The 21,912-nt window shown below is 34.2% G+C and overlaps 1 protein-coding gene across 3 annotated transcripts in view; it reads left to right on the forward strand.

Annotated features, from left to right (window-relative positions):
- Positions 1-14,647, forward strand: part of LOC100031025 (zinc finger protein 665-like) — a 49,650-nt gene extending 35,003 nt beyond the window's left edge. For all 3 annotated transcript variants that reach the window (XM_007492747.3, XM_007492745.3, XM_007492746.2), the window contains exon 6: positions 10,965-14,647. In XM_007492747.3, the coding sequence (XP_007492809.2) occupies positions 10,965-13,219 (2,255 nt within the window). In that variant the 3' untranslated portion in view covers positions 13,220-14,647. The remainder of the gene's footprint in view (positions 1-10,964) is intronic.
- Positions 14,648-21,912: the final 7,265 nt, after the last annotated feature.

Here is a 21,912-nt window from a genome sequence, read left to right on the forward strand (position 1 = left end):
TAACAAAATTTTACTTTAGCCTCATATCCACTAAAACTATTGTCTTGTATCTTTTTTTCCCATTTTATCATCAAACTTGTAGAAAAATTGTCAGTACTTTATGCATCTGTCTCCTCACCATCCACTCATTTCTTCATCTTTTGCAATTGAGTGACATCTGACCCACAGGCTTAATTTCCCTCTTTAAGGTTTCCAGGATTCTTTTTCAATAGTCAAACTTTTTCTCTGTCCTACCCATACCCATACCCATCTTGACTTGCCTTAAATTTATTGACTCTTTTCAACATTTCCTCCTGCATATTTTCTCATTTTTGCTATTTTGAGACTGGTATTTCCTTTTTCATTGATTTTAGTCTTATTGCTCCTTAGAATCTTTTACTATTTTTTGGGGGGGCTTTCTTACATTTCTGGATTCCCTACTTTAGTGATCCTATAGATTCAAGTCTTATAAGCAGCTGACTTCCAGATCTCTATATTGCCTTGATCTCATTCTTGACCTCTAGCTCTGCATTTTTTTCAGTTATCTTACAGATAGTCCAGAAATAAATATAGTGCTCCAGATATAATCCAAATATAGTGGGTATATAATGGGACTGTCAGGTCTTTAAGGCTGATTTTATAATTCTAGTGTAATAGCTGACATTTGTCCCTTTTAAATTGTCTTACTTATATTTGCTTCGTTTTCATAATTTGGCAAGATCTTTTTGGGCTCTGATTTTGATTTTGTGTCATCTACAGATTTTTGTAAGCATTTATGCATCTATGCAAAATTGCAATGAATCAAAAATAGGTGACTGAGATACTCCAATGGAGATCTTGCATCAAGCTGATTATTATTCATTTCTAACTGTTCTTTAAGTGTGGCCATTCTACCACTCCTAAATTCACTTAATTATACTATTTTTATGTTGTATCTCTCAAAATGACACAATGTCATACTTGGAAGAGACTTCAGGAGCTAGTTAGGTGGTGTAGTTTTTAGAGCACTGAGCTTCAGGTTAGGAAGTTATGAATCAAAATCTGGTCACTGCCTTTTTCTCAGTTTCTCATCTATAAAATGGGAATATAATAGCACCTATCTTGTCAGGGATATTGTAAAAATAAGATGAGATGTTTTTAAAGAGCTTTGAAATCCTTAGAAAAGCTATCTAAAATCATTATCATCTTCATTATCATTAACACTACTACTACTTATCACTACAACCATTACTGTTGTCCAAATAAGAATTCCCTTTCTAGTATACCTGACAAGTGGTCATCTAGTCTTCTCTTTGGATCCATTAAAAATTATGTGAATGAAATAAGTTGCCTTGCTAAAAATCTAGCTAAACTACATTTCTAATATGTATTAGTTTACTAAGCCTCCATAAAAAGCAAGTGAAAATTACTTTGACATGGTATATTCTTGGTAAACTCATGCTTCATATTTGTGAACATTTTTCCCTTTCTAGACATTCAATAATCATCCTTTTGATAATAAATGTTGGGATTTTACCAAAAATCCAAGTTAAACTTAGTTGCCTATAGCATACAATGTAAGATTTTACAGTCTTTTATTTTGGGACAAATTAGGAAAACAATTATTCTTTTGTAGACTGGTAGATCCTCAGTTCTTCTCCATGGACTTTGCCTTAGTTATATCTGCCACTTATTTTAGCACCCTGTGATACTAGAAAATAATCCTCATCTTCCAAAGTTATTAGAATGAAGTTCTCAGTCTTATGTTATTTGTATTGATAACTCTTGAACAAATATCTATTGGAAATTGCTACTAGGTCCACTTAGCTGGGGTCTTCTGAACATCTATTTATTTCTAACAGATTTCCTGCCTTTTCTTGTGTGATGAAACCAACTTGTTCAGCCACCTTTGAATAGCATTAATTCCCTTCTAAAGCCCCAGTACAAAGAACAGCTAAGCATAGAAATGGATTGTGACTGGGAATTTATCAGAATGAAATTAATGACTTTTTTGTACTTCACCCTTCCCTTATGCCATTTTTTAAAAGCAAGTCCTTCAGATTCAATGCTTTTCTTTTCCTGAAGACTACTGCCAACAAGAATTATATTAACAGTTTTCTTTCCTTCCAAGATAAGGAAAATTGTACCAACTAATTTTTCAGACTGATCATTATCCTCTTTGATAGAGGAGACAGAAAATAGAATCTACCATAAAGCCATTTCCTTCCTTCCAGCTCAGAGGACAGTGATTTTTGACACTTTTTCATTCTTTCAGATTTTTTTAGTCAAGAGACTAGGTGTGAAATCAAGAAGTCATCTTCAAAGAAGGGCATTTGTACAGGAGAACCCTATGAGGAAAAACTCACAAAAGATGTTCTCTGGAATAACAAGGTGGGAGAAGCATGGGAATGTGATACCAGGTTAGAAAAGCAGAAAGACAGCCAGGAGGAACAATTTGGACAAATAACAGACACTCATAGAAAAACCTTGGATAAGCTAAGAGTGCACAAATATAATACATTCCAGAAAAATTTCATTGTGAAGTCCATTTTTGTTCCAAAACAGAGAGATTCTATAGGCAGAAGCCCTCATAAATTTGGTATACTTCAACAGAGATTCAAACAGTTTTCAGACCTAATTAAACATAATAAGGCCTCCTTAGGAAAATACCTTTGCAAGTCTAGTAAATACAGAAAGACCTTCAACTACCACTTAGATTTTATTGAATTTCATATAACAAATCCTAGAGACAATAAATCATATGACTTGTTAAGAATGTGGAAAAGTCTTCAGTCGAAAAGGAAATGTGAGTGATCAGAGAATTCATACTGGAGAGAAACTTTTTCAGTGTAATGAATGTGGGAGACCCGTTAGCCAGAAAGGAAACCTTATTGCACATTGGAGAATTCATACTGGGGAGAAGCCCTTTTAGTGTCATGAATGTAGGAAAACCTTCAGCTGGAGTGTAAACCTTACTGCACATCAGAGAATTCACAATAGAGGGAAATCTTTTCATTGTAATGAAAGTGGGAAAACCTTCAGCAAGAGGGAAAACCTTACTGAACATCAAAAGATTCATGTAGGCAAGAAACTCTTTCAGTGTAATGAATGTGGGAAAACTTTGAGTATAAACTCATTCATTAATCAACATCTATTAATTCATAATGGAGAAAAACCCTTTGAGTATAATGATTGTGGGATAATTTTTAGCAAGAATGGAAACCTTATTGAACATCAGAGAATTCATTTAGGAGATAAACCCTTTGAATATAAAGAATGTGGGAAGAGCTATAGTCACAGAACATCATTTTTTTTTATCATCAGAGCATTCATGCTGGTCAGAAGCCCTTAGAATGCAGTGAATGTGGGAAGGCATTCAGCCAAAGGAAATACCTCACTCAGCATCAGAGAATTCATGCTGGAGAGAAACCCTTTAAATGTAATGAATATGGAAAAATTTTTAACCAGCAAGAACATCTTACTGTACATCAGCTTATTCATAAAGCAGAGAAACTCTTTAGATGTGATGAATGTGGAAAAAGCCTTTAGACAAAGAGGAAGCCTTATTGAACATCAGATGATGCATGCTAGACAGAAACAATTTGAATGTAACCAGTGTGGGGAAATCTTCAGTTAAAAGAGCAACCTTATTGAACATCAGAGGATTCATGCTGGAGAGAAGCCCTTTGAATGTAATCAATGTGGGAAAGCCTTCTGCTACAGGACAATCTTTACTGAACATCAGAGACCTCATAGTAGAGAGAGGCCATTTGAATGCATTGAATGTTGGAAAACTTTCAGTAAAAACTCATATCTTACTCTACATCAGAGAATTCATACTGGAGAGAAACCCTTTGAGTGTACTGAATGTGGGAAAGCCTTCATCCAGAAGGAGAACCTTTACTTGACTGTGGGAAAGCCTTCTTTCAGAAGAAGAGACTTATTTGACATCAAAAAATTCATTTTGGGTAATAACCCTGTGAGCATAGTGAATGAGAAAACTTTATTGTTACCAGAGAAACTGTTAAACATCAGAGAATTCATACAGTGGTTATGTCAATTGTAATGGTTTTGAGAAAGTTTTCAGCTATAGCTCATACTTCATTTACCCTTTTAAAGTTAATGATGGAGAAAAACTTTCAGTACCAGTTTTGTTCTTATGAATTTTCAGAAAATTCAGATTTAAGAAAAAACATGAATGAAATGATGACAGGGGAACTCTTGATGTGTATTTTATCCATCATCAAGTATCAGAGACTTCATGCAACATATCAACAATGAGAATATAATGTGGAATATGTTCTATTTAAATTTGTTATTTGTTGAATATTGAAAAGCTAAGATGGAGTACTTTATCATCAACTCTAATATTCTTTGGTGCTTTGTAAAACTGTGAATATCATCTAATTATTTAGCTAGTTCTTAGGAATTTTTCCTTGTTTTTCTGTTTTCATTTCATATTAACTATCAACAGAACAGTCATACAGGGAAAAACATAAAGTTTGTTATTTACAGTTTGCCAAATAAAAAAATAGTAATGTCCTGCTTCATCATTTTCCCCTCTCTGAACTCCGTATTTTGTGTTTGTTGTTGCTGTTTTAGTTTTTGTTGTGAGAAAAGGGTTTGAACTATAATCATACCTAGGAACAAACTTATGACTGTACTGTTCTGTTCTAAAACTGAAACTTTGTGGTTTGGGACACTCCCTATTATATTTTATTATAATGTCACTGGGAAACTTTGCTAATTGTTTTTACTTTTACAACTTGTATATTTTCATCATGTTATACAAAGTATAGGACTTGATGAACAAACTGTCAAGAAGGACAGTCAGTAATATTTATTTACTTGATGTTAAAAAAGCTAACCTTAAAGGTTAGCAGTTTCATCAGCACTCTATTTCTAACAATTTCCCAACAAGTTATTAAAGTTTGGTTTTTATATTTTATTAATTTCCCTCTAATATTTTCTTCTATAAATTATACCCAACTCTACATAATCAACCAGAAAATATTTATAAATTTGTGAAATTTATAAAATTAGGCATATACCTAGAAAATACCCCAAATCCCCAAAGTAGAAATATTTAATGGGGTTAATAAATTTAGTAATGGTTAAATTAATGATTAATAATGGTTAATAAATTTAGTAGTGAATAAAATTTTTAGATGTTAGTTATTAGATTTTGTAGCTAAATTACAGTAATGGGCATCTAGGTGACAGTCAATAGAGAGTCAGGTAGTTAAGTAAGTCCTGAAGTTATTGATAAGGATTTGAGAATTCTGAAGGAGTTGATAGAATGAATGAGACAAATGGATACAAATGAATGTTGTAGATCTCAAAGGAGATTCCTGAATGATAATGGCAGAGGTATAAGGAGTTTTTCTACTGACTCTCTAAACTAAGGAATCTGAAAGGGGATGAGAATATCAGTGGTAGGATATGATATCTTCAAGAGAGAATCGAAGTTCAGTTTGTCCCAAGAATATGAATATATATATATATATATATATATATATATATATAAAATGGAGTTTAAACCACTGAATAAGGATCTCATTGTAAAAGTTATCAATTTAAAATTATATTTTATAAAAACTTGCTTGTTGGTATCTTCTCCCTTTTAGGCCATTTTACTAACATGCCTTTAGAAACAGGGCCTAAAGAAGTGAGGGTTGTTACATGTTTTGTTCTTGAGGTCCATGGTTGCCACTGCCAAAGAATCTATTACCTATTGATTACAGATACTAGAGGTATAGAGTCAGGAAGACATGAATTCAAATCCTGTTTCAGATACTTAGCTGTATGATGCTGGGAAAGTCAGTTAACTTTTAAGCCTCAGCTTCTTATCTGTAAAATGGGAACAATAATGTGCCTGCCAGTTGTTTATGTACAGAAAAATGTATTTAAAGCATTTTACAGACTTTGAAGCAATATAAAGCAATGACAGCCATTAGAAGCTTTTATGAACCTAAAGGTGCCTGATTCTCCTTGTACACTTACCTAGGTTGACCTTCAAACAGACAAAAACTGCTAACATGATTGTAATTTAATCATTTAAGGTCCTATAGTCCACTAGCTTGAAGAATTCAGGATCATTGAACCACACACAATTAAACATAATTATGGAATTTTTGTACAAATGCAAGGAATACTGTCTTTAGGTTAGAGTAAATTCAGATGAATTATCTCAATTTTTTATTTTAATGATGAAGGAAATGCAATTAATAGGTCTGTAGAACTTAAAAAGAAGCAGGCAGAATTTATAAATTCAGTAACTTTAGTACTCGGTTTGATCTTTTCCAAAAATCCATCCACTGGTATCAGATTTGCTTAACTTAAATAACCTAAATATATTGCTGAACTAACTTTATTTAACCTCCCTAATCATTAGTTTTCAGACTTGAATGATATTCATCTTTACCTTTTTGGGGACACCTATAGAAGCTTCTATATCTTACTATCACTTGAAACCTCCTGAACTCCCAAGTTTATGAATTCCAGAATTTATCTCTAGTGCCGCAGGGTCAATTTTGCCCAATTATTTGCTCTTTTTGATAATGAAACTTGTTCCTTAATCCTCAGTGCTCTTTCATCATCCCTACTTTGACTTTGCTTTCCTCTCTTGGCAATCTTGAGGTATTCATTTTAACAGGGTATTACCTTTTACTCTGTGACTTGAAACTTTGTGTCTCAGCCTTCTTTTATTCATCTATTTGCAATCCTGGTTTGTTTGTTATTTGCCTCGTCAATGCATACTTCATAGGTCCTCAGTCCAAACAGCAGAAGAAATACATACTAACTAGATCTATGATTTCATGATCTTGTAACCTTATCTGAATCCTGAATCCTGATTGCTGCAACTTCAGTGACATTTTATTAAGTAGTTATTGGACCCCAAGGATACAAGACAAAAGAAAACAATTTCTTCCTCTAAAGAAACTTGGATTTTATTGATATATTGTTAGCCACACTTTGTTTCATGTTGATTAAATTTTTTTTTAATTTAACAAGCACCTAATAAGATGAGTATTTCCATATATGTAGTAGGACAAAAAAAGAATTGTACATGAAATTGCAGATCTCTGTTATGTATAGCTTGCTTTTCAAGTATATTATAATTCAATCTTTTGCATTCAATGCTTTCTTGATTGTCCATACTTTTTTTTTTACCTTCTTTGCATTTCAAAAAAGATACCTTAAAAAAAGCCCCCTTCTTCAGATGGATTCCTGATCCCATTTCAGCAATGACTGGAAAAGCTTTTCTTTTCTCAAGCCTTCAAACTCGACTCCAAATTTCACTTGGCCTGCAGTTGTCTTTGATCCCTATTTTTGTCTCTTTCACAATTCAGAATATTTTTTTGACACTCTCACCCTTTCTTTTGATCTTCAAACATAAGGAGGAGCTTCTTGCCAACTCTTATACTCCACTTATGAATTAGCCTTGCCAATACTTCCCCTTCTTTCAACTTTTTCCCATTTACTGGATTTTTCTCTTGTGCCTAAAAAAAGGTGGGATTTCTGTAGAATATCCAGAAGTCATATCAGGAATACATTCAAGAAGGTAGTTTGACAGGCATTGGACAGGAATGTAGAAATGACCATAAAGCCAACCAAAATAAGAGAAGCTACACTAGAGCAAATATGTTATAGGCAATTTTGAGGGTATTAAGGGGAGGAAAAAAATCAGGCTTTTTTATTACCTCAAAAAGATAACAAAATTCAGTACTGATAAATAAACCCACTTAAAAAAATCTCAGATATAATAATGCTGACTTTCACAAGTATGACAACAGATAAGTCTATTCAAACTTCTGATTGTTAGTATTAAGTAAGGCATAAAACAAAGAATAGCATGTTCACCAAAAATGCTTGCCACTATCATGGTGAGTGTCTAATATAGAATCTAAGAGAAGTTCCTTATCAATGGTGAGCTCTTTTGCAGCAAATGATATTGTGATGATGGCATCAAGACCATGAATATTGAAGTATCTCCTATATAATACTGTAAATTCAAAAATATACCTATACAAAAAGAAAAAAAATACAAAGTTGAGTGGACCACTCATAATGTTGTCCAATATCTTGGACAGGCCCTACAGAGGCACAGAACTTGAAGAGGAGAAGAACATTTTAGATCACCTTGCATGAAACAGAGGTTCATATTTTTAATGGCTGTACTTTTTGATAATACTATATGACTACAAATTATGGCAGACCACAGTGTTGGAAGAATTAAAGTAGAGTGTTATCCAAATAGCAATAGAGAGGTTCATGGTGGACATAAGTAGGTGGCACAAAGGATAGAATACTGAGCTTGGAATCAAGAAGACTTAATGAGTTCAGATCTGGCACTCCTCAGTCGGTGAATAGCTCTGTGATCCTTGGTAAGTCACTCAACCTTGTTTGCCTCATTTCCTCACCTATAAAAATGAACTGGAGAAGGAAATGGCAAGCCATACAAGTATCTTTGCCAAGAAAACCTCAAAATGGCGTCATAAAGAGTGGGACTTGACTAAAACAATTGAATAACAACACCACAAATGAAAAAGCATTTGATATCATTATTACCTTCCAAGTAAATAGTGAGTGTGGAAGTACAAAATTAAGGCAGTCCTTATTCTCAGTGAGCTCATATTAAAGTGGGAGAGACAATACATATAGGATTTTGTTGGCAAAAAATTGGTTAGTCAGGAATCGTTAATATAACAGTAAGACAGTCAATTGGCATGCCCTTTCCAGAAAATGTGGTTGCATTGATTTTATTACAGTTCCCATAGCTAGAGGTAGAAAAGGGGTGGGCACATTTGTGCATAGCAACATGTCTGAAATTGGTCAAGGTGAAACATCATGGTCAAATTTGGAGTTGACTAGATATGGTGAGGTCTGACCAGTTTAGATAGTCAGGAGTAACCAAATCTGATGAGGCAGATGCGATATGCTAATTAAGTTTTCAGTTGGAAGATTTAGCTAATAAACTGGATGGTTAGAATCCAAAGAAATCTTGATAAGACATAAACAAAATCTAGTAAGATAAAATTAAAGCCACTCAACTCCAGTCTTTAATAATTAATTGTCTATTGGACATTTTAAACTGGATATTCCTCATATATATTTCAAACTTAATATGTACAAAACAGTTCATTATTCTTCTTTTCAAATTCTGCCTCTCATTCCTAAATAAAAACAGTATTTCTGTCTAGGTTACCACCATATCATTTGCCCAAGTTTGTAACCTTAGAGTCACCCTTTTACTCCTTTTTCTTATTCACTGCCATTTTTTTCTACTTCTGTAATATCTTACATCCATTCTCCTCATATCCTTTTCTTTCTCTACTTAACATGATCACTCCCCCAGGTTTAGACTCATCACATTTTAACTAAACTATTTCATTAATTTTCTAATTAGTGTCTTTGCCTCATCATCTCTCTCTCCAGTCTATCCTACATGCAACTAAAAGATAGATTTATTTTCCTTATTTTGAACTTAGTGGACTCCCAAAGAAAAGAACATTTTCACATAAAGTAGAACAGAAAAAGAAGATATGTGAAATCATGAAGTAGTCATATACAACTTCCCATTAAAAATAATATATAACAAATTCATCATATTACTTTCAAAAATGTTCTGTGTGCTTCTGAACTAAGTGTATTTAAAAATTCTTCAATAACCTTTTTTATTTCTTGGCAACACTGTTCTAGCTTCTCTCTCTCCCCCCCACCCCCTTCTTCTAACCTTTCCCAAACTGAAAATTAAAACAGGAAAAAAGAAAAACAGTCCTTTTAGAAAATAAGCATAGTCATACAAAATAAATCTATATGTTTGCCATGTCCAGAATTGTATGTTTCATTTTCTACCTTGAGTACCTTGCTCTGTTAAAAAGTGAGTAACATACTTTATCATTGGTCCTCTAGAGTATTGTTGGGCATTGTATTGATAAGAGTTTTTAAGTCTTTAAAATTATTTTTCTTCACAATGTTGTTACTTTGTAAATTTTTCTCTATCTATTTACTTCATCATTTTATAGAGGTTTACTTAAATGTTTCTGAAACTCTTCTTTTGACACTATATTTCATTATGCTAATATACATTTTTTTAGCCATCCTTTAGTTGATAAGTATAAATAGTTATGTACAGTTCTTTACTAAAACAGAAAGAATTGCTAAAGGTATTTTTGCATGCCATTTCCCCCCTCTTTCTTTGATCTCTCTGGGACGTAGGCCTAGTAATGACATTATTAGGTTAGAGGTATGCAAACTTCAGTGATTCTGGGAGCATAGTTTCAAATTATTTTCCAGAATGCCTGAATTAAGTTACAATTCCACTTACAGGGAGGATTACCAATGTGCTTGTCTTTCTATACCTTTCCAGTAGTTATCAATTTCATTAAAAATTGATTTTGGACAGTCTAAGAGGTAAAACAATTAGAGTTGCTTTCTGGTTAATTTCTTTAGTTATTAGTGATTTGAAACCTTTTCTCATATGTGATTATTGATATCTTATATTTCTTTGTTTCAGAATTGACTTCATGGTTTAACTATTAGGTTGTCATTTCATTCTTTTATCTCTGAATCAGTTCCTTGAATATTTTGGATATTAGACTTCTATCAGGAGTTTCCTACAAAGATACTTTCCCTCCCCATTTAACTGTTTTAATCTCATTTTTTCAGTGGAAAACTTTTCCATTTTGTGTAATCAAATTGTTTATTTTGTTTTATCTTCCCCTATCTTTGATTGCAAAAAGTTCTTTATTTTTTGCTCATATAATTTATGTTATGACTTTTATATATCAGTCATGAATTCATTCAGAATTTCTTTTGCTATATGGTCTGAGATATTTTCTTGTGAGATGAGAGTTGACTCCACCTAATTCCCTTTTCTAGGTGGATCATCATCTTCTTAACAGAGGAAATAGATTTTAGAATTTTTTTATGAAATGGTTTCCTTCCAGAACAAATAATAGTGAATGACATAATTGACATAATTTTTTTAAAATTTCTTTCAGATTCTTTTAGCCTGGAAACTAAGGATGAAATTGAATATTCATCTCCAAAGCAGACTAGATGTACAGGAATATCTACAGAAGGACTTAGAAAAGAAATCACCTGGGATTCCAAGATGAGAGAAAATTTAGAATATAATGTCAAATTAGAAAGGCAGGAGAACAATCAGGAAAAACAATACAGACAAGTAACACACACTCTAAGAAAAGTATCTAGTGACTATGATACATTGGTGAGAAGTTTCAGCCCAGGGTCAGTCTTTGTTCCACAACAGAGAGTAACCACAGGAAAAAGCCTCCTTAAATACAATCGAATATCTGTAGGAAAGAAGCTTTCTAAGTACAATAAATACAGGAAACCCTTCAGTTACCACTCAGATCTTATTCAGTTTCGTATAACAAATTCTGGAGACAAATCATATATATGTCACGAATGTGGGAAAGTCTTTGGCCAAAGGAGATATCTTATTGAACATCAGCGAATTCATACTGGACAGAAGCCCCATAAATGTGATGAATGTGGAAAAGCCTTTATCCAGAGAGGAAATCTCACATCTCATCAAAGAATTCATACTAGAGAGAGACCCTTTGAATGTAAGGAATGTGGGAAAACTTTTAGTCAGAGAGGTCACCTTACTGAACATCAGAGAATTCATACTGGTGAGAAACCTTTTGAATGTAAAGAATGTGGAAAAGCCTTTAGTCATAGAGGACACCTTGCTGAACACCAGAGAATTCATACTGGAGAAAAACCCTTTGCATGTAATGAATGTGGGAAAGCTTTTAGCCACAGGACATCTCTTATTTATCATCACAGAATTCATACTGGAGAGAAACCCTTTAAATGTAATGAATGTGGGAAAGCCTTCAGTCAGAGAGGAAACCTTACTGAACATCAAAGAATTCATACTAGAGAGAAACCTTTTGAATGTAACGAATGTGGGAAAGCCTTTAGCCACCGAGGTCATCTTACTACACATCAGAGCACTCATTCTTCAGAGAAACCATATCTTTGTAATGAATGTGGGAAAACCTTTAGCCAGCGGGGAAACCTTATTGAACATCAGCGAATTCATACTGGAGAGAAACCCTTTGAATGTAATGAATGTGGGAAAACCTTTAGTAGAAGGGCATACCTTCCTGAACATCAGAGAATTCATACTGGAGAGAAACCTTTTCAGTGTAATGAATGTGGAAAAGCCTTTAGCCACAAAGGAAGTCTTACGGAGCACCAGAGAATTCACACTGGAGAGAAACCCTTTCAGTGTAATGAATGTGGGAAAACCTTCATTAAAAATGCTCGTCTAGCCCAACATCAGAAAATTCATACTGGGGAGAAACCATTTGAATGCACTGAATGTGGAGCAATGTTCAGCCAGGAAGAAAGACTTATTGAACACCAGAGAAGGCATGCTGGAGAGAAACCTTTTGAATGTAAAGAATGTGGGAAATTCTTTAGTCGGAAGGGTTACCTTACAGAACATCAGAGAATTCATGCTGGAGAGAAATCTTTTGAATGCAAAGAATGTGGGAAATTCTTTAGTCGGAAGGGTTACCTTACTGAACATCAGCGAATTCATGCTGGAGATAAATCCTTTGAATGTAATGAATGTGGAAAAGCTTTCAGCCAAAGGAAATACCTTACTCAGCATCAGAAAATCCATACTGGGGAAAAACCCTTTGAATGTAATGAATGTGGGAAAGCTTTTAGGCAAAGAGGACACCTCACAGCACATCAGAGTATTCATACGGCAGAGAAGCCCTTTGAATGTAATGAATGTGGAAAAGCATTCCGACAGAGAGGAAGCCTTACAGAACACCAGAGAATGCATGCTGGAGAGAAACCATTTGAATGTAATGAATGTGGGAAAGCTTTTAGTCACAGGAGCAGTCTTACTGAACATCAAAGAATCCATGCTGGAGAGAAACCCTTTGAATGTAATACGTGTGGGAGAGCCTTCACCCACAGGAAATCCTTCATTTACCATCAGAGACTTCATAGTGGAGAAAAACCATTTGAATGTAATGAATGTGGAAAAGCCTTCAGTGACAACTCTTACCTTACATTACATATGAGAATTCATACTGGAAAGAAACCCTATAAGTGTAACCATTGTGGGAAAGCTTTTAGCCAGAGAGGAAACCTTACTGAACATCAAAGAATACATACTGGAGAGAAACCCTTTGAATGTACTGAATGTGGGAAAGCCTTCACCCACAGGAAATCTCTTATTTATCATCAGAGAATTCATGCTTGAATGAAACTCATTGAGTATAGTAACTGTGGGAAATCTTTTAGCCACAGCAAATTCTTTGTCATATTGGTGAGAAGCTTTTGGACAGTGAAAATCCCTTAGCCACAAAGGGAAACAATGAACATCAGATGATTCATACCATAATGATTCCTGAGACATTATTAAAAACTTTTTAATATTGAAAAGTTACATATAAGCAATGCATGTGGAAAACAGTAGTAACTGAATCCTTAGAATGCTCAGAAAATTCTAATTAAAAGAAAACCTGAATGTATTTACTATGAAAAACTAGAGTAATTCATCCCTCATCAGATGTTAGAGACTTCATACAAGATTATCAGTGGAATTGTGTAGCACTGTATAGAACATTGATTTGGAGAAAAGATCTTTGCCTCAGACACTTAATAGCTGTGGACTGAGCAATTCACTTATTTTCTCTCAGCCTTATTTTCCTTATCTGTAAAACAAGGATAAATGATAGTACCTACCTCACAGGATTATTGTGAGTATCAAATGAAATGAAGTCAGATAAAACATATTAGGTGTTTTGCAAACTTCAAAGTGTTTTGTAAATGCAAATTATATGTAATAACGTGGAGAATGCATTACAAAAGTCTTGTCAGTTTTTAAAAAGAATACAGACAGTTCTTGTCTTATTCAAATTCAGCTCCCCAGTGGCACACAGCAGGATCTTATCTCCCCTTCTCCTATCCAACCTGAAGTCTTCTCTAGGCCCTGAAGCTGCTATAACTTTGGGAGGAGGGGCAGGCATTAAATCTCCTTCCAGGATCCCAATGACTTTGGGGTGTTGAGCTGATTAGGAGGCAGAGCTACTCAGTTCTCAGAAGTGGGAGAGATCTGCAGAATGGCCCACTTATGGTAAAGAATTGTCTGAATTGGAAAGTAAAGATGGCAGAGTTTATTATCTCCTATGTATTTCAGTGTTTTGAGGGAGAAAAATTCTGTCTTAATACTTTCTTCCTGTAATACATACTGGCTGCCATCTGATGACTGAATTACATGTATTAGTGCAGCTAGTGTTTGGGTGCAGAAATAGGGACTGAAGTACAATATATTTTTTAAACTGTTCAAGAAAGTTACTAAAATAACATGTAATTAGCTAACTATATATTTTATATTCTTTAAACAATATTCTAGTTATAGTAAAGACATAATCTTGATGCATATTACATTGGAGAAAAGCAGTGGTGTTAGAAGATCTGAATGCAGATATTTCTGGCATTACCTCTTTGACACTGGGCAAGTCACAACCTCTCTGTGACCCAGTTTTGTTTTGTTTTGTTTCCATCTATAACCTGAGGAGTTTAGAGACTAAATAGTCTTTTAAATCCCTTTTTACTATAGATCCATGATTATTACAGACTGTTATATAGATTTTTTCAATAAAAAATGTAAGTTAATGCTGTCAAACTAGTAACAAAAATTCCTTCTTTGCTTTCATTTACCTTTCATTTTTTGGGGTATGATTTACCACTGCTGCTGCTTCTGCTGTTTTAATGTTATAGAAAAAGCACTGGACTGGGAATCATATTACATGCAGTAAAAGAAATTGCCTCAGAATCTTAGTGGTAGAACTAGGGATCTTAGAAACTATCAATGGCAAACTCCTGAATAAGACTTTTCTATGCAGAGTAACTTATATGTAGTCACATTGTCTCTAGAGTGGGAGTTTATGAAACAGGTCATTCCTTTTGGAATTCCTCTGATTTTAAAGAAGTTAAAAAACACCCCACCAAGCTCAAATCTTCCTTTCTGTCATTTCTACCTATTGCTCCTATTTTTCTATGGCCAAGAAGAAATTTAATCCTTCTTTCACAGTGCAGTACTTCAAACATTTCAAAACAGCATTTTTTTTTAATCTTCTCTAGGCTAAATAACTCAGATGGTATAGTCAAGTGTTCATATGGTAGTTAGATGAGCAAGTCATTTAACTTTACACCTCAGTTTTTGCATCTATAAAATGAGAATGATAGCAGTTATTTCACTGGGTTGTTGTGGAGAGCAAAAAAATATGTAAAGCACTTTGTAATACCTAAGGTATTTCTTATTAGTAGTAGTTATATTAATATTAGTATTACTAGGAACCCTTTTCTCATTGACTTCAGGGTTATTTATTTAGCAGTGAGATCTCTGGGTCAAATTAGATGGACATTTTAGACACTTTCTTAACATAATTCTAAATTGCTTTTCAAAATGATTGGACACCTTGTAAAGAAAGTAATATAAGATGTTAAAACTGAACCAGTAACCCTAAGAAATTTCTTAGCAAAAATACTAAAAAGGCAGCAGACTAACACTAATGGTTTATATTAGTCCAAAAGAACATATAAGACACTTTCTCTTGGTAGACGAGTGGAAAACTGTGAGTACAGAATGCTACATATGCTTTCATCATCATTTTTTCATTTGGTTTTGCTTAATTAAAAAAATACAATAGATTTTTGGTTGTGAAGAGGATATATAGAGAAATAAGTGCTGTGTTTATGAAATTGGTAAATATCAATACAGCTTTTAATAGTTAAAAAGAAAAGTGCCCCAGCAAACATGTAAAAGGACAGTGGATCAAGCAGTAACCAATAAAACCAAGGGGAAATTCTAGTAAGTTTATCTAGCCAATTTAGAACTACACAAGATAGAAACTGTGGGTACCCTTGACAGAAGAATGGAGAAGGCAAGGCTAAAGGCAGCCCACTCTCTAATAAATAGCCTACTGAAGCTAGTAGCTTTTTTAAATTTGTAACCCCTTACTTTCTATTTTAGAATCCATACTAAATATTGGTTCCAAGGCAGAAGATTGGCAAGGGCTAGACATTTGGGGTTAGGTGATTTGCCTAGGGTCACACAGCTGGGAAATGGCAGATGCCATGGAATCCACTTAGTTACTTAGCTGCTCTGCTAGTAGGTTTTTAACTTTGGCCCATAGAATATACAGATTGCTGAGGACAAGGATCATGTTTTTTGTTTATATCTGTAGTGCTTAGTATAATGTGTAGCATAGAGCAAGTGTTTATTAAATCCTTGTTGACTGACTGAGGATGTCAATTTGGGATTTATATTTTTTTAACCTTACTAGTAAAGGTTTTTTTTTTTTCATTTTTCATTTTACTTAAGTGCCTTTTATTTGCCCCCACAGCTATTTAAATTACCCCAATCTCCCATTCAGACTTCACCACTTAATCTGGCCAGGTCTCACAGGGAAAGCCTATAGCTCAATTCTGATAACATTCATGTGATGCTCTGCCCAGAACGCAGAGTCTAATTGAACCCCAAACAGGCTGATTATAAGGAATGCAGTATTGTGATGAGTATGCATAAATCAAGGTACCATGCTCTGATATGGAAATCACTTTAAAAGACTGATATATATTAATTTAAGGTCGCCAAGGAATTCAGCTATGTAATTCCTAAATGAAAACTCAAGTCAGCAGTCAACCTTTTATGGAGTTTTTAATTACAAACAGGAGGAAGAAAGGTATTATAAAGAGAGAGAGAGAGAGAGAGAGAGAGAGAGAGAGAGAGAGAGAGAGAGAGAGAGAGAGAGAGAGAAAGAGAAAGAGAAAGAGAAAGGGGAGAGAAGGGAATAGGGTTTAAATATTCCCTCTGCTTAGGCTGGGCCAAAGGTCCAAGCCCTTACATAGCTGAGGCAAAGAGAAGAGATCAGTCCCTATCACTCACATGACCAAAATGGAGAAACAGTCTCAGGGCCTCCACCTCCAGCCTCCTTCAGAGAAAGCCATCTCCAAGACAATCTTCAGAGAGCATGAATCCCCTGAGTCCTCAGACCCTCTATCTTTAAGGAAAAATCTAAGTTCCCTCCCCTCAGTTCTCACATCTATCAATCACTGTCAATCTCTCCCCTGTGCCAATGGTGGCTCTAGCTTAACCCAGGACCACCCAGAGGTCTGTCCCCTTTGCATATGTCTGTTGAAGGTCATATTCTCAAATAATTAAATCTTGAGCTTTGCTGCAGCCCTTCCTAAATCCTGTTACCCTGAGTAGGGTGGAGATTGAAGTCTCCAAGACCTAATTCTGTCATTCCAAGTATCTCTATTGTATCAATTCTAAAATCAATCATGACTCAAAGAACTTCCTGTTCTATGCGTAAGCATAGGTCAAAGCCCTTTCCATTGTTTAGCAAAAGGTTTCTGTCCTAAAGTAGTCTTTAGTAGGGAGGAGAAGGATCCTCCCATACCAAGGAGTTTCATATTCCAACAGAGTTCTTACTATCAGTAAGTAATTTTCAAGTATGAAATTTCCCATATGGGGGAAAATTCCAACATTCATAAATCTAAGAAATTTTAAGGTTTACAATGCTGAGAACACAGGATACAAAGAAAGGCCAAAAAAATCTAGTCTACCTTCAGAGCTAACAAGGCAATGAAGAAGGGGCAATATGCAAAAACTACATAAGAACAAAATATACATACAATATAAAAAGATATTTATGGGAGGAAGATGCCAACTTTAATAGGGATCCAAAAGGATTTCATAAAGAACATGAGTTTTTAGCTTAGATTTGAAGGAATCTAGGGAACTCAAGGTGGAGATAAGAGAATTCAAAGAATCCAGGAAAACAAAGATGTATAGAGTCATGAGATAGAGTGGGATGGATTCTGGGGGGTAAGTTGGCAGAGTAAAGGATATTCTGTTCTCCTAATCCCTGTGCACATGCATACACACACACACACACACAGAAAACAAATCACTTCAAAACAAAGGAAAGCTGGAGTAATACATCTCACTGGTGGTAAGAAAAGAGAGCAGCTTAGGCAGCACAGCAACTATGGAGCTGGCAGAACTTGGAGCAGCTCCATATGCTGCAACTCAACCAGAGGTAATGAAGTTGCAGAATGGTAGGAATCTAGCCCAAGCTATTCCACATAGATATAGAAGGCAGAGAAGGATGGAAACTCCACACCAGGGAACTGGAATCAGAGTAACCTATTCACTCCCCTGTGGCAGCAGAGAGCATGAGGTGGTATAGTCCAAAGTAGGGGACCTTCCCAGCCTTTGGTAATTGGAAGAGGAAGGGAAACAGCAGAGCAGGGACCAGTCCAACCTATGAAACAACAGGGGAACTGGTAGCACAGGGTGCTGAATATAGCTGGACAAAACTGCTGCAAACCTTCCCAAAGACAGCCATCAGGGCCAGCTCCTTGAAAGATGTACCATGAGGAATAAGAGTTGCCAGTCCTACTCCCAGTACCAGAGAAGAGTACTCTGTAAGCTTAGAGCAGTGTACCTTTTAATCCAGGAACAGAGAAGAACATCAACATATAGATTAGGTAACAGAGTGGGAAAAACAACTAGAAAAATGGGCAAAAGACAGAAACAAAAAACAACCCACCCCTGACCTTGGAAAGTTATTTTAGTGACAGGGAAGTCCAAAAAACAAATTTCAGAGGAGGACAAAATGCCAAAAAAGAAACATGTGAAACCTCAAAGGAAAATATAAAAGGGTATTAGGCTTCAAAAGAACTCCTGGGAGAAATTGAAGTTAAAAAAAAAAGATCAAAAATTGACAGAAAAATTTAATACCTGGGGGAAAATCTACTGAAGATATCAGCTCCCTCAAAAATAAGGAAAGTGAGACACAAAAATGCCTTAAAGAAAACAAATCCTTAAATAACGAAAGGACAAAATGGAAATAGAAGTAACACAAACAAAAACAAACAAAAAAAACACTGAAGAAAACAACTCTTTAAAAGAGTAGGATAGGTCAAATGGAAAAGGAAACAAAAACTCAAGGAAGAAAATAACTTCAGAAACATTAGAATTGGACAAATAGAAACTAAAAAACCATAAGACATTAGTAACAATAAGCCAAATTTTTTGAAAAATGAAAAACAAAATAGAAGAAAATCTAAAATACTCACTGCAAAAATGATTGACTTGGAAAATGGATCCAGGAGAGATAATCTAAGAATCATTGGAATACCTGAAAGCTAGGATAAAATAATAGCCTGGAAACCATATTATAAGAAATCATCAGGGAAAATTGCCCTGATATCCTCAAACAAGAGAGGAAAATGAGAATTAAGAGGATATAACAATTACCTAGAGACTCCAAAATAAAACCCCCCCAGGATTATTGTAGCCAAATTTTAGAACTTCCAGATGAATGAAAAAATGTGACAAACTGCCAGAAGGACACACTTAAAATATTGAGGAGCCATAGTCAGAATTGTAGAGGATCTAGCAGTTTCTACATTAAAGGGCCAGAAGGCATGTAATATGACATCCTAAAAGGCAAAGGATTTAGAATAACAACCTAGAATTCTATACCTATCAACACTCAGCATAATCTTTCAGGGGAAAGTTGATATTAAATGAAATAGAAGAATTTCAGACTTTTCTGATCCAAAAAACCAGAGCTGAAAAGAAAATTTGATGAGCAAATTCAACACTAAAGAGAAGCATAAAAAGGTAAACTCAAAATTTAAGGTTGAGCTGAATACATTCATTCCTGGGAAGGTGATAATTGAATGATTAAGATATCTATGATATTTGAGAAAGATAAGGTTCTTAAAGTATGCAAGATACCTAAAGTACTTAAGAGCTTTATCACTATTAGCACAATAGAAAGAAATATGTATATATATACATATACATACATATATATATATAATATATACATATATATATATATATATATATATATAAAGAAGGAAGGCAAGTAAATAAGATGGACTGATATTAAAAAAGGAATGGGAAAGAGGAACATAAGGAGAGTAAAGAAAAGGAGAGATAAGAAAAGGTAAAAGACTTCTCTTAAGTGCAAATAAATGGCAAATACAGTGGAGGAGAAGATGGTTGGGGAAGTGGTGATTATGAATGCACCTTACTCATAAGAATTAGATCAAAATGGGAAAAACAGCCACACTCAATTTTAGAAATCTACTTTACCCTTTAGGGAAGTAGGAGGGTAGAAAGGATAAGGGAGAGGGAGATGGATAAAAAGGAAGGTGAACTGGGGGAGACAGTCATCTAAAAAATCTATAAACAAGGAAAGGTTAAAAGGAGAGCAAGAGAAGAATAAACAGGAAACTGAGATGGAAGGAAACACATAATTAGTCATCATAACTGTGAATGTGAATGAAGAGAATTCATTCATAAAATGGAAAAGGATAGTGGAATGGATTAAAGAATAGAATCCCACAATGTGCTGCCTATAAGAAACACATTTAAAACAAAGAGACCCACACAAGAGTAGAAGTAGGAGGCTGGAAGAGAATCTACTATCCCTCAGCTAAAGTAAAAAAAAAAAAGCAAGGGTAGCAATCATTATCTCAGACAAAGTAAAAGTAAAAAAAAATCTAATCAAAAGAAACAAGGAAGGAAATTACATCATGATAAAAAGCACCATAGACAATGAAATAATATTAATATTAAACATATATGCACCAAATGGCATAGCATTCAGATTCCTAAAGGAAAAGTTACATGATTTATAGGAGGATATAGATAGTAAAATGTTACTAGCTGGGGAACTCAACATTCCCCTCTCAGAAGTAGATAAATCAAAGAAAAATTAATAAGAAAGATGTTAAGGAGGTAAGTAGAACTTTGGAAAAATTAGATACAGTAGATCTCTGGAGAAAACCGAATTAGAATTGAAATGAATGCATGTTTTTTTTTTTTTCAGCAGCACATGGCACATTATGTTGTCAGCAGCATCTGACCACTTGGTAGAGCACAAAACCTCCCATTCAAATAGAGAAAAGTTTTTCAAAATATAATGCAGAGAAAATTACATTCAACAAAGGGTAGCAGAAACACTAAAAATTAGTTGGAAACTAAATAATCTTTTCCTAATGCACAATTGTGTCCAAGAACAAATAAGAAACCATCAACAATTCATTAAAGAAAATGACAATGAGGAGTCAACATATCAAAACTTGTGGGATGTAGCCAAAGTGGTACTTGGGGAGAAATTTATATTTATAAATGCTTACATCAAAAAAATTGTGAAAAAACAGATCAATGAATTGAGCATGCGACTAAAAACAATAACTAGAAAAAAATTTAGAAAATTAGAAATTGACAAACTCTAATTGGAAATCCTAAAAATCAAGGGGGAGATTAATAAAATAGAAAGTTAGAAAATCATTGAACTAATAAATAAGACAAGAAGTTGGTTTTATGAAGAAATAAATAAAGCAGATAAACCATGGATTAACTTGATTAAAAAAAGGAAAATCCAATTACCAGTATAAAAAAATGAAAAAAGGCAAAATCACAACCAATGAAGAAGAAATTTAAGCAATTATTGGAAGTTATTTTACAAAACTATATGCCAATAAATTTGATAATTTAAGTGAAATAGATGAATAATCATAAAAATGTAAACTATTCAGATTAATAAAAGAGGAAAAAGAATATTTAAATAACCCTGTCACAGAAAAAGAATTTAAACAAACCATCAATGAACTCCCTAGGAAAAAGGTCTCAGGGTAGATGAATTCACAAGTGAATTCTACCAAGCATTTAAGGAAGAACTAACTACAATACTACATAAACTATTTGGAAAAATAGGGTAAGAGAGAATCTTTCCAAACTCTTCATATGACACAAATGTGGTATTGACACTTAAACCAAGAAGAGCTAAAACAGAGAAGAAAAACTATAGATCAATCTCTCTAGTGAATATTGAAGCAAAAACTTTAAATAAAATA

The sequence above is a fragment of the Monodelphis domestica genome, chromosome 4, assembly GCF_027887165.1.
Source record: "Monodelphis domestica isolate mMonDom1 chromosome 4, mMonDom1.pri, whole genome shotgun sequence".
NCBI classification, from domain to species: Eukaryota; Metazoa; Chordata; class Mammalia; order Didelphimorphia; family Didelphidae; genus Monodelphis; species Monodelphis domestica.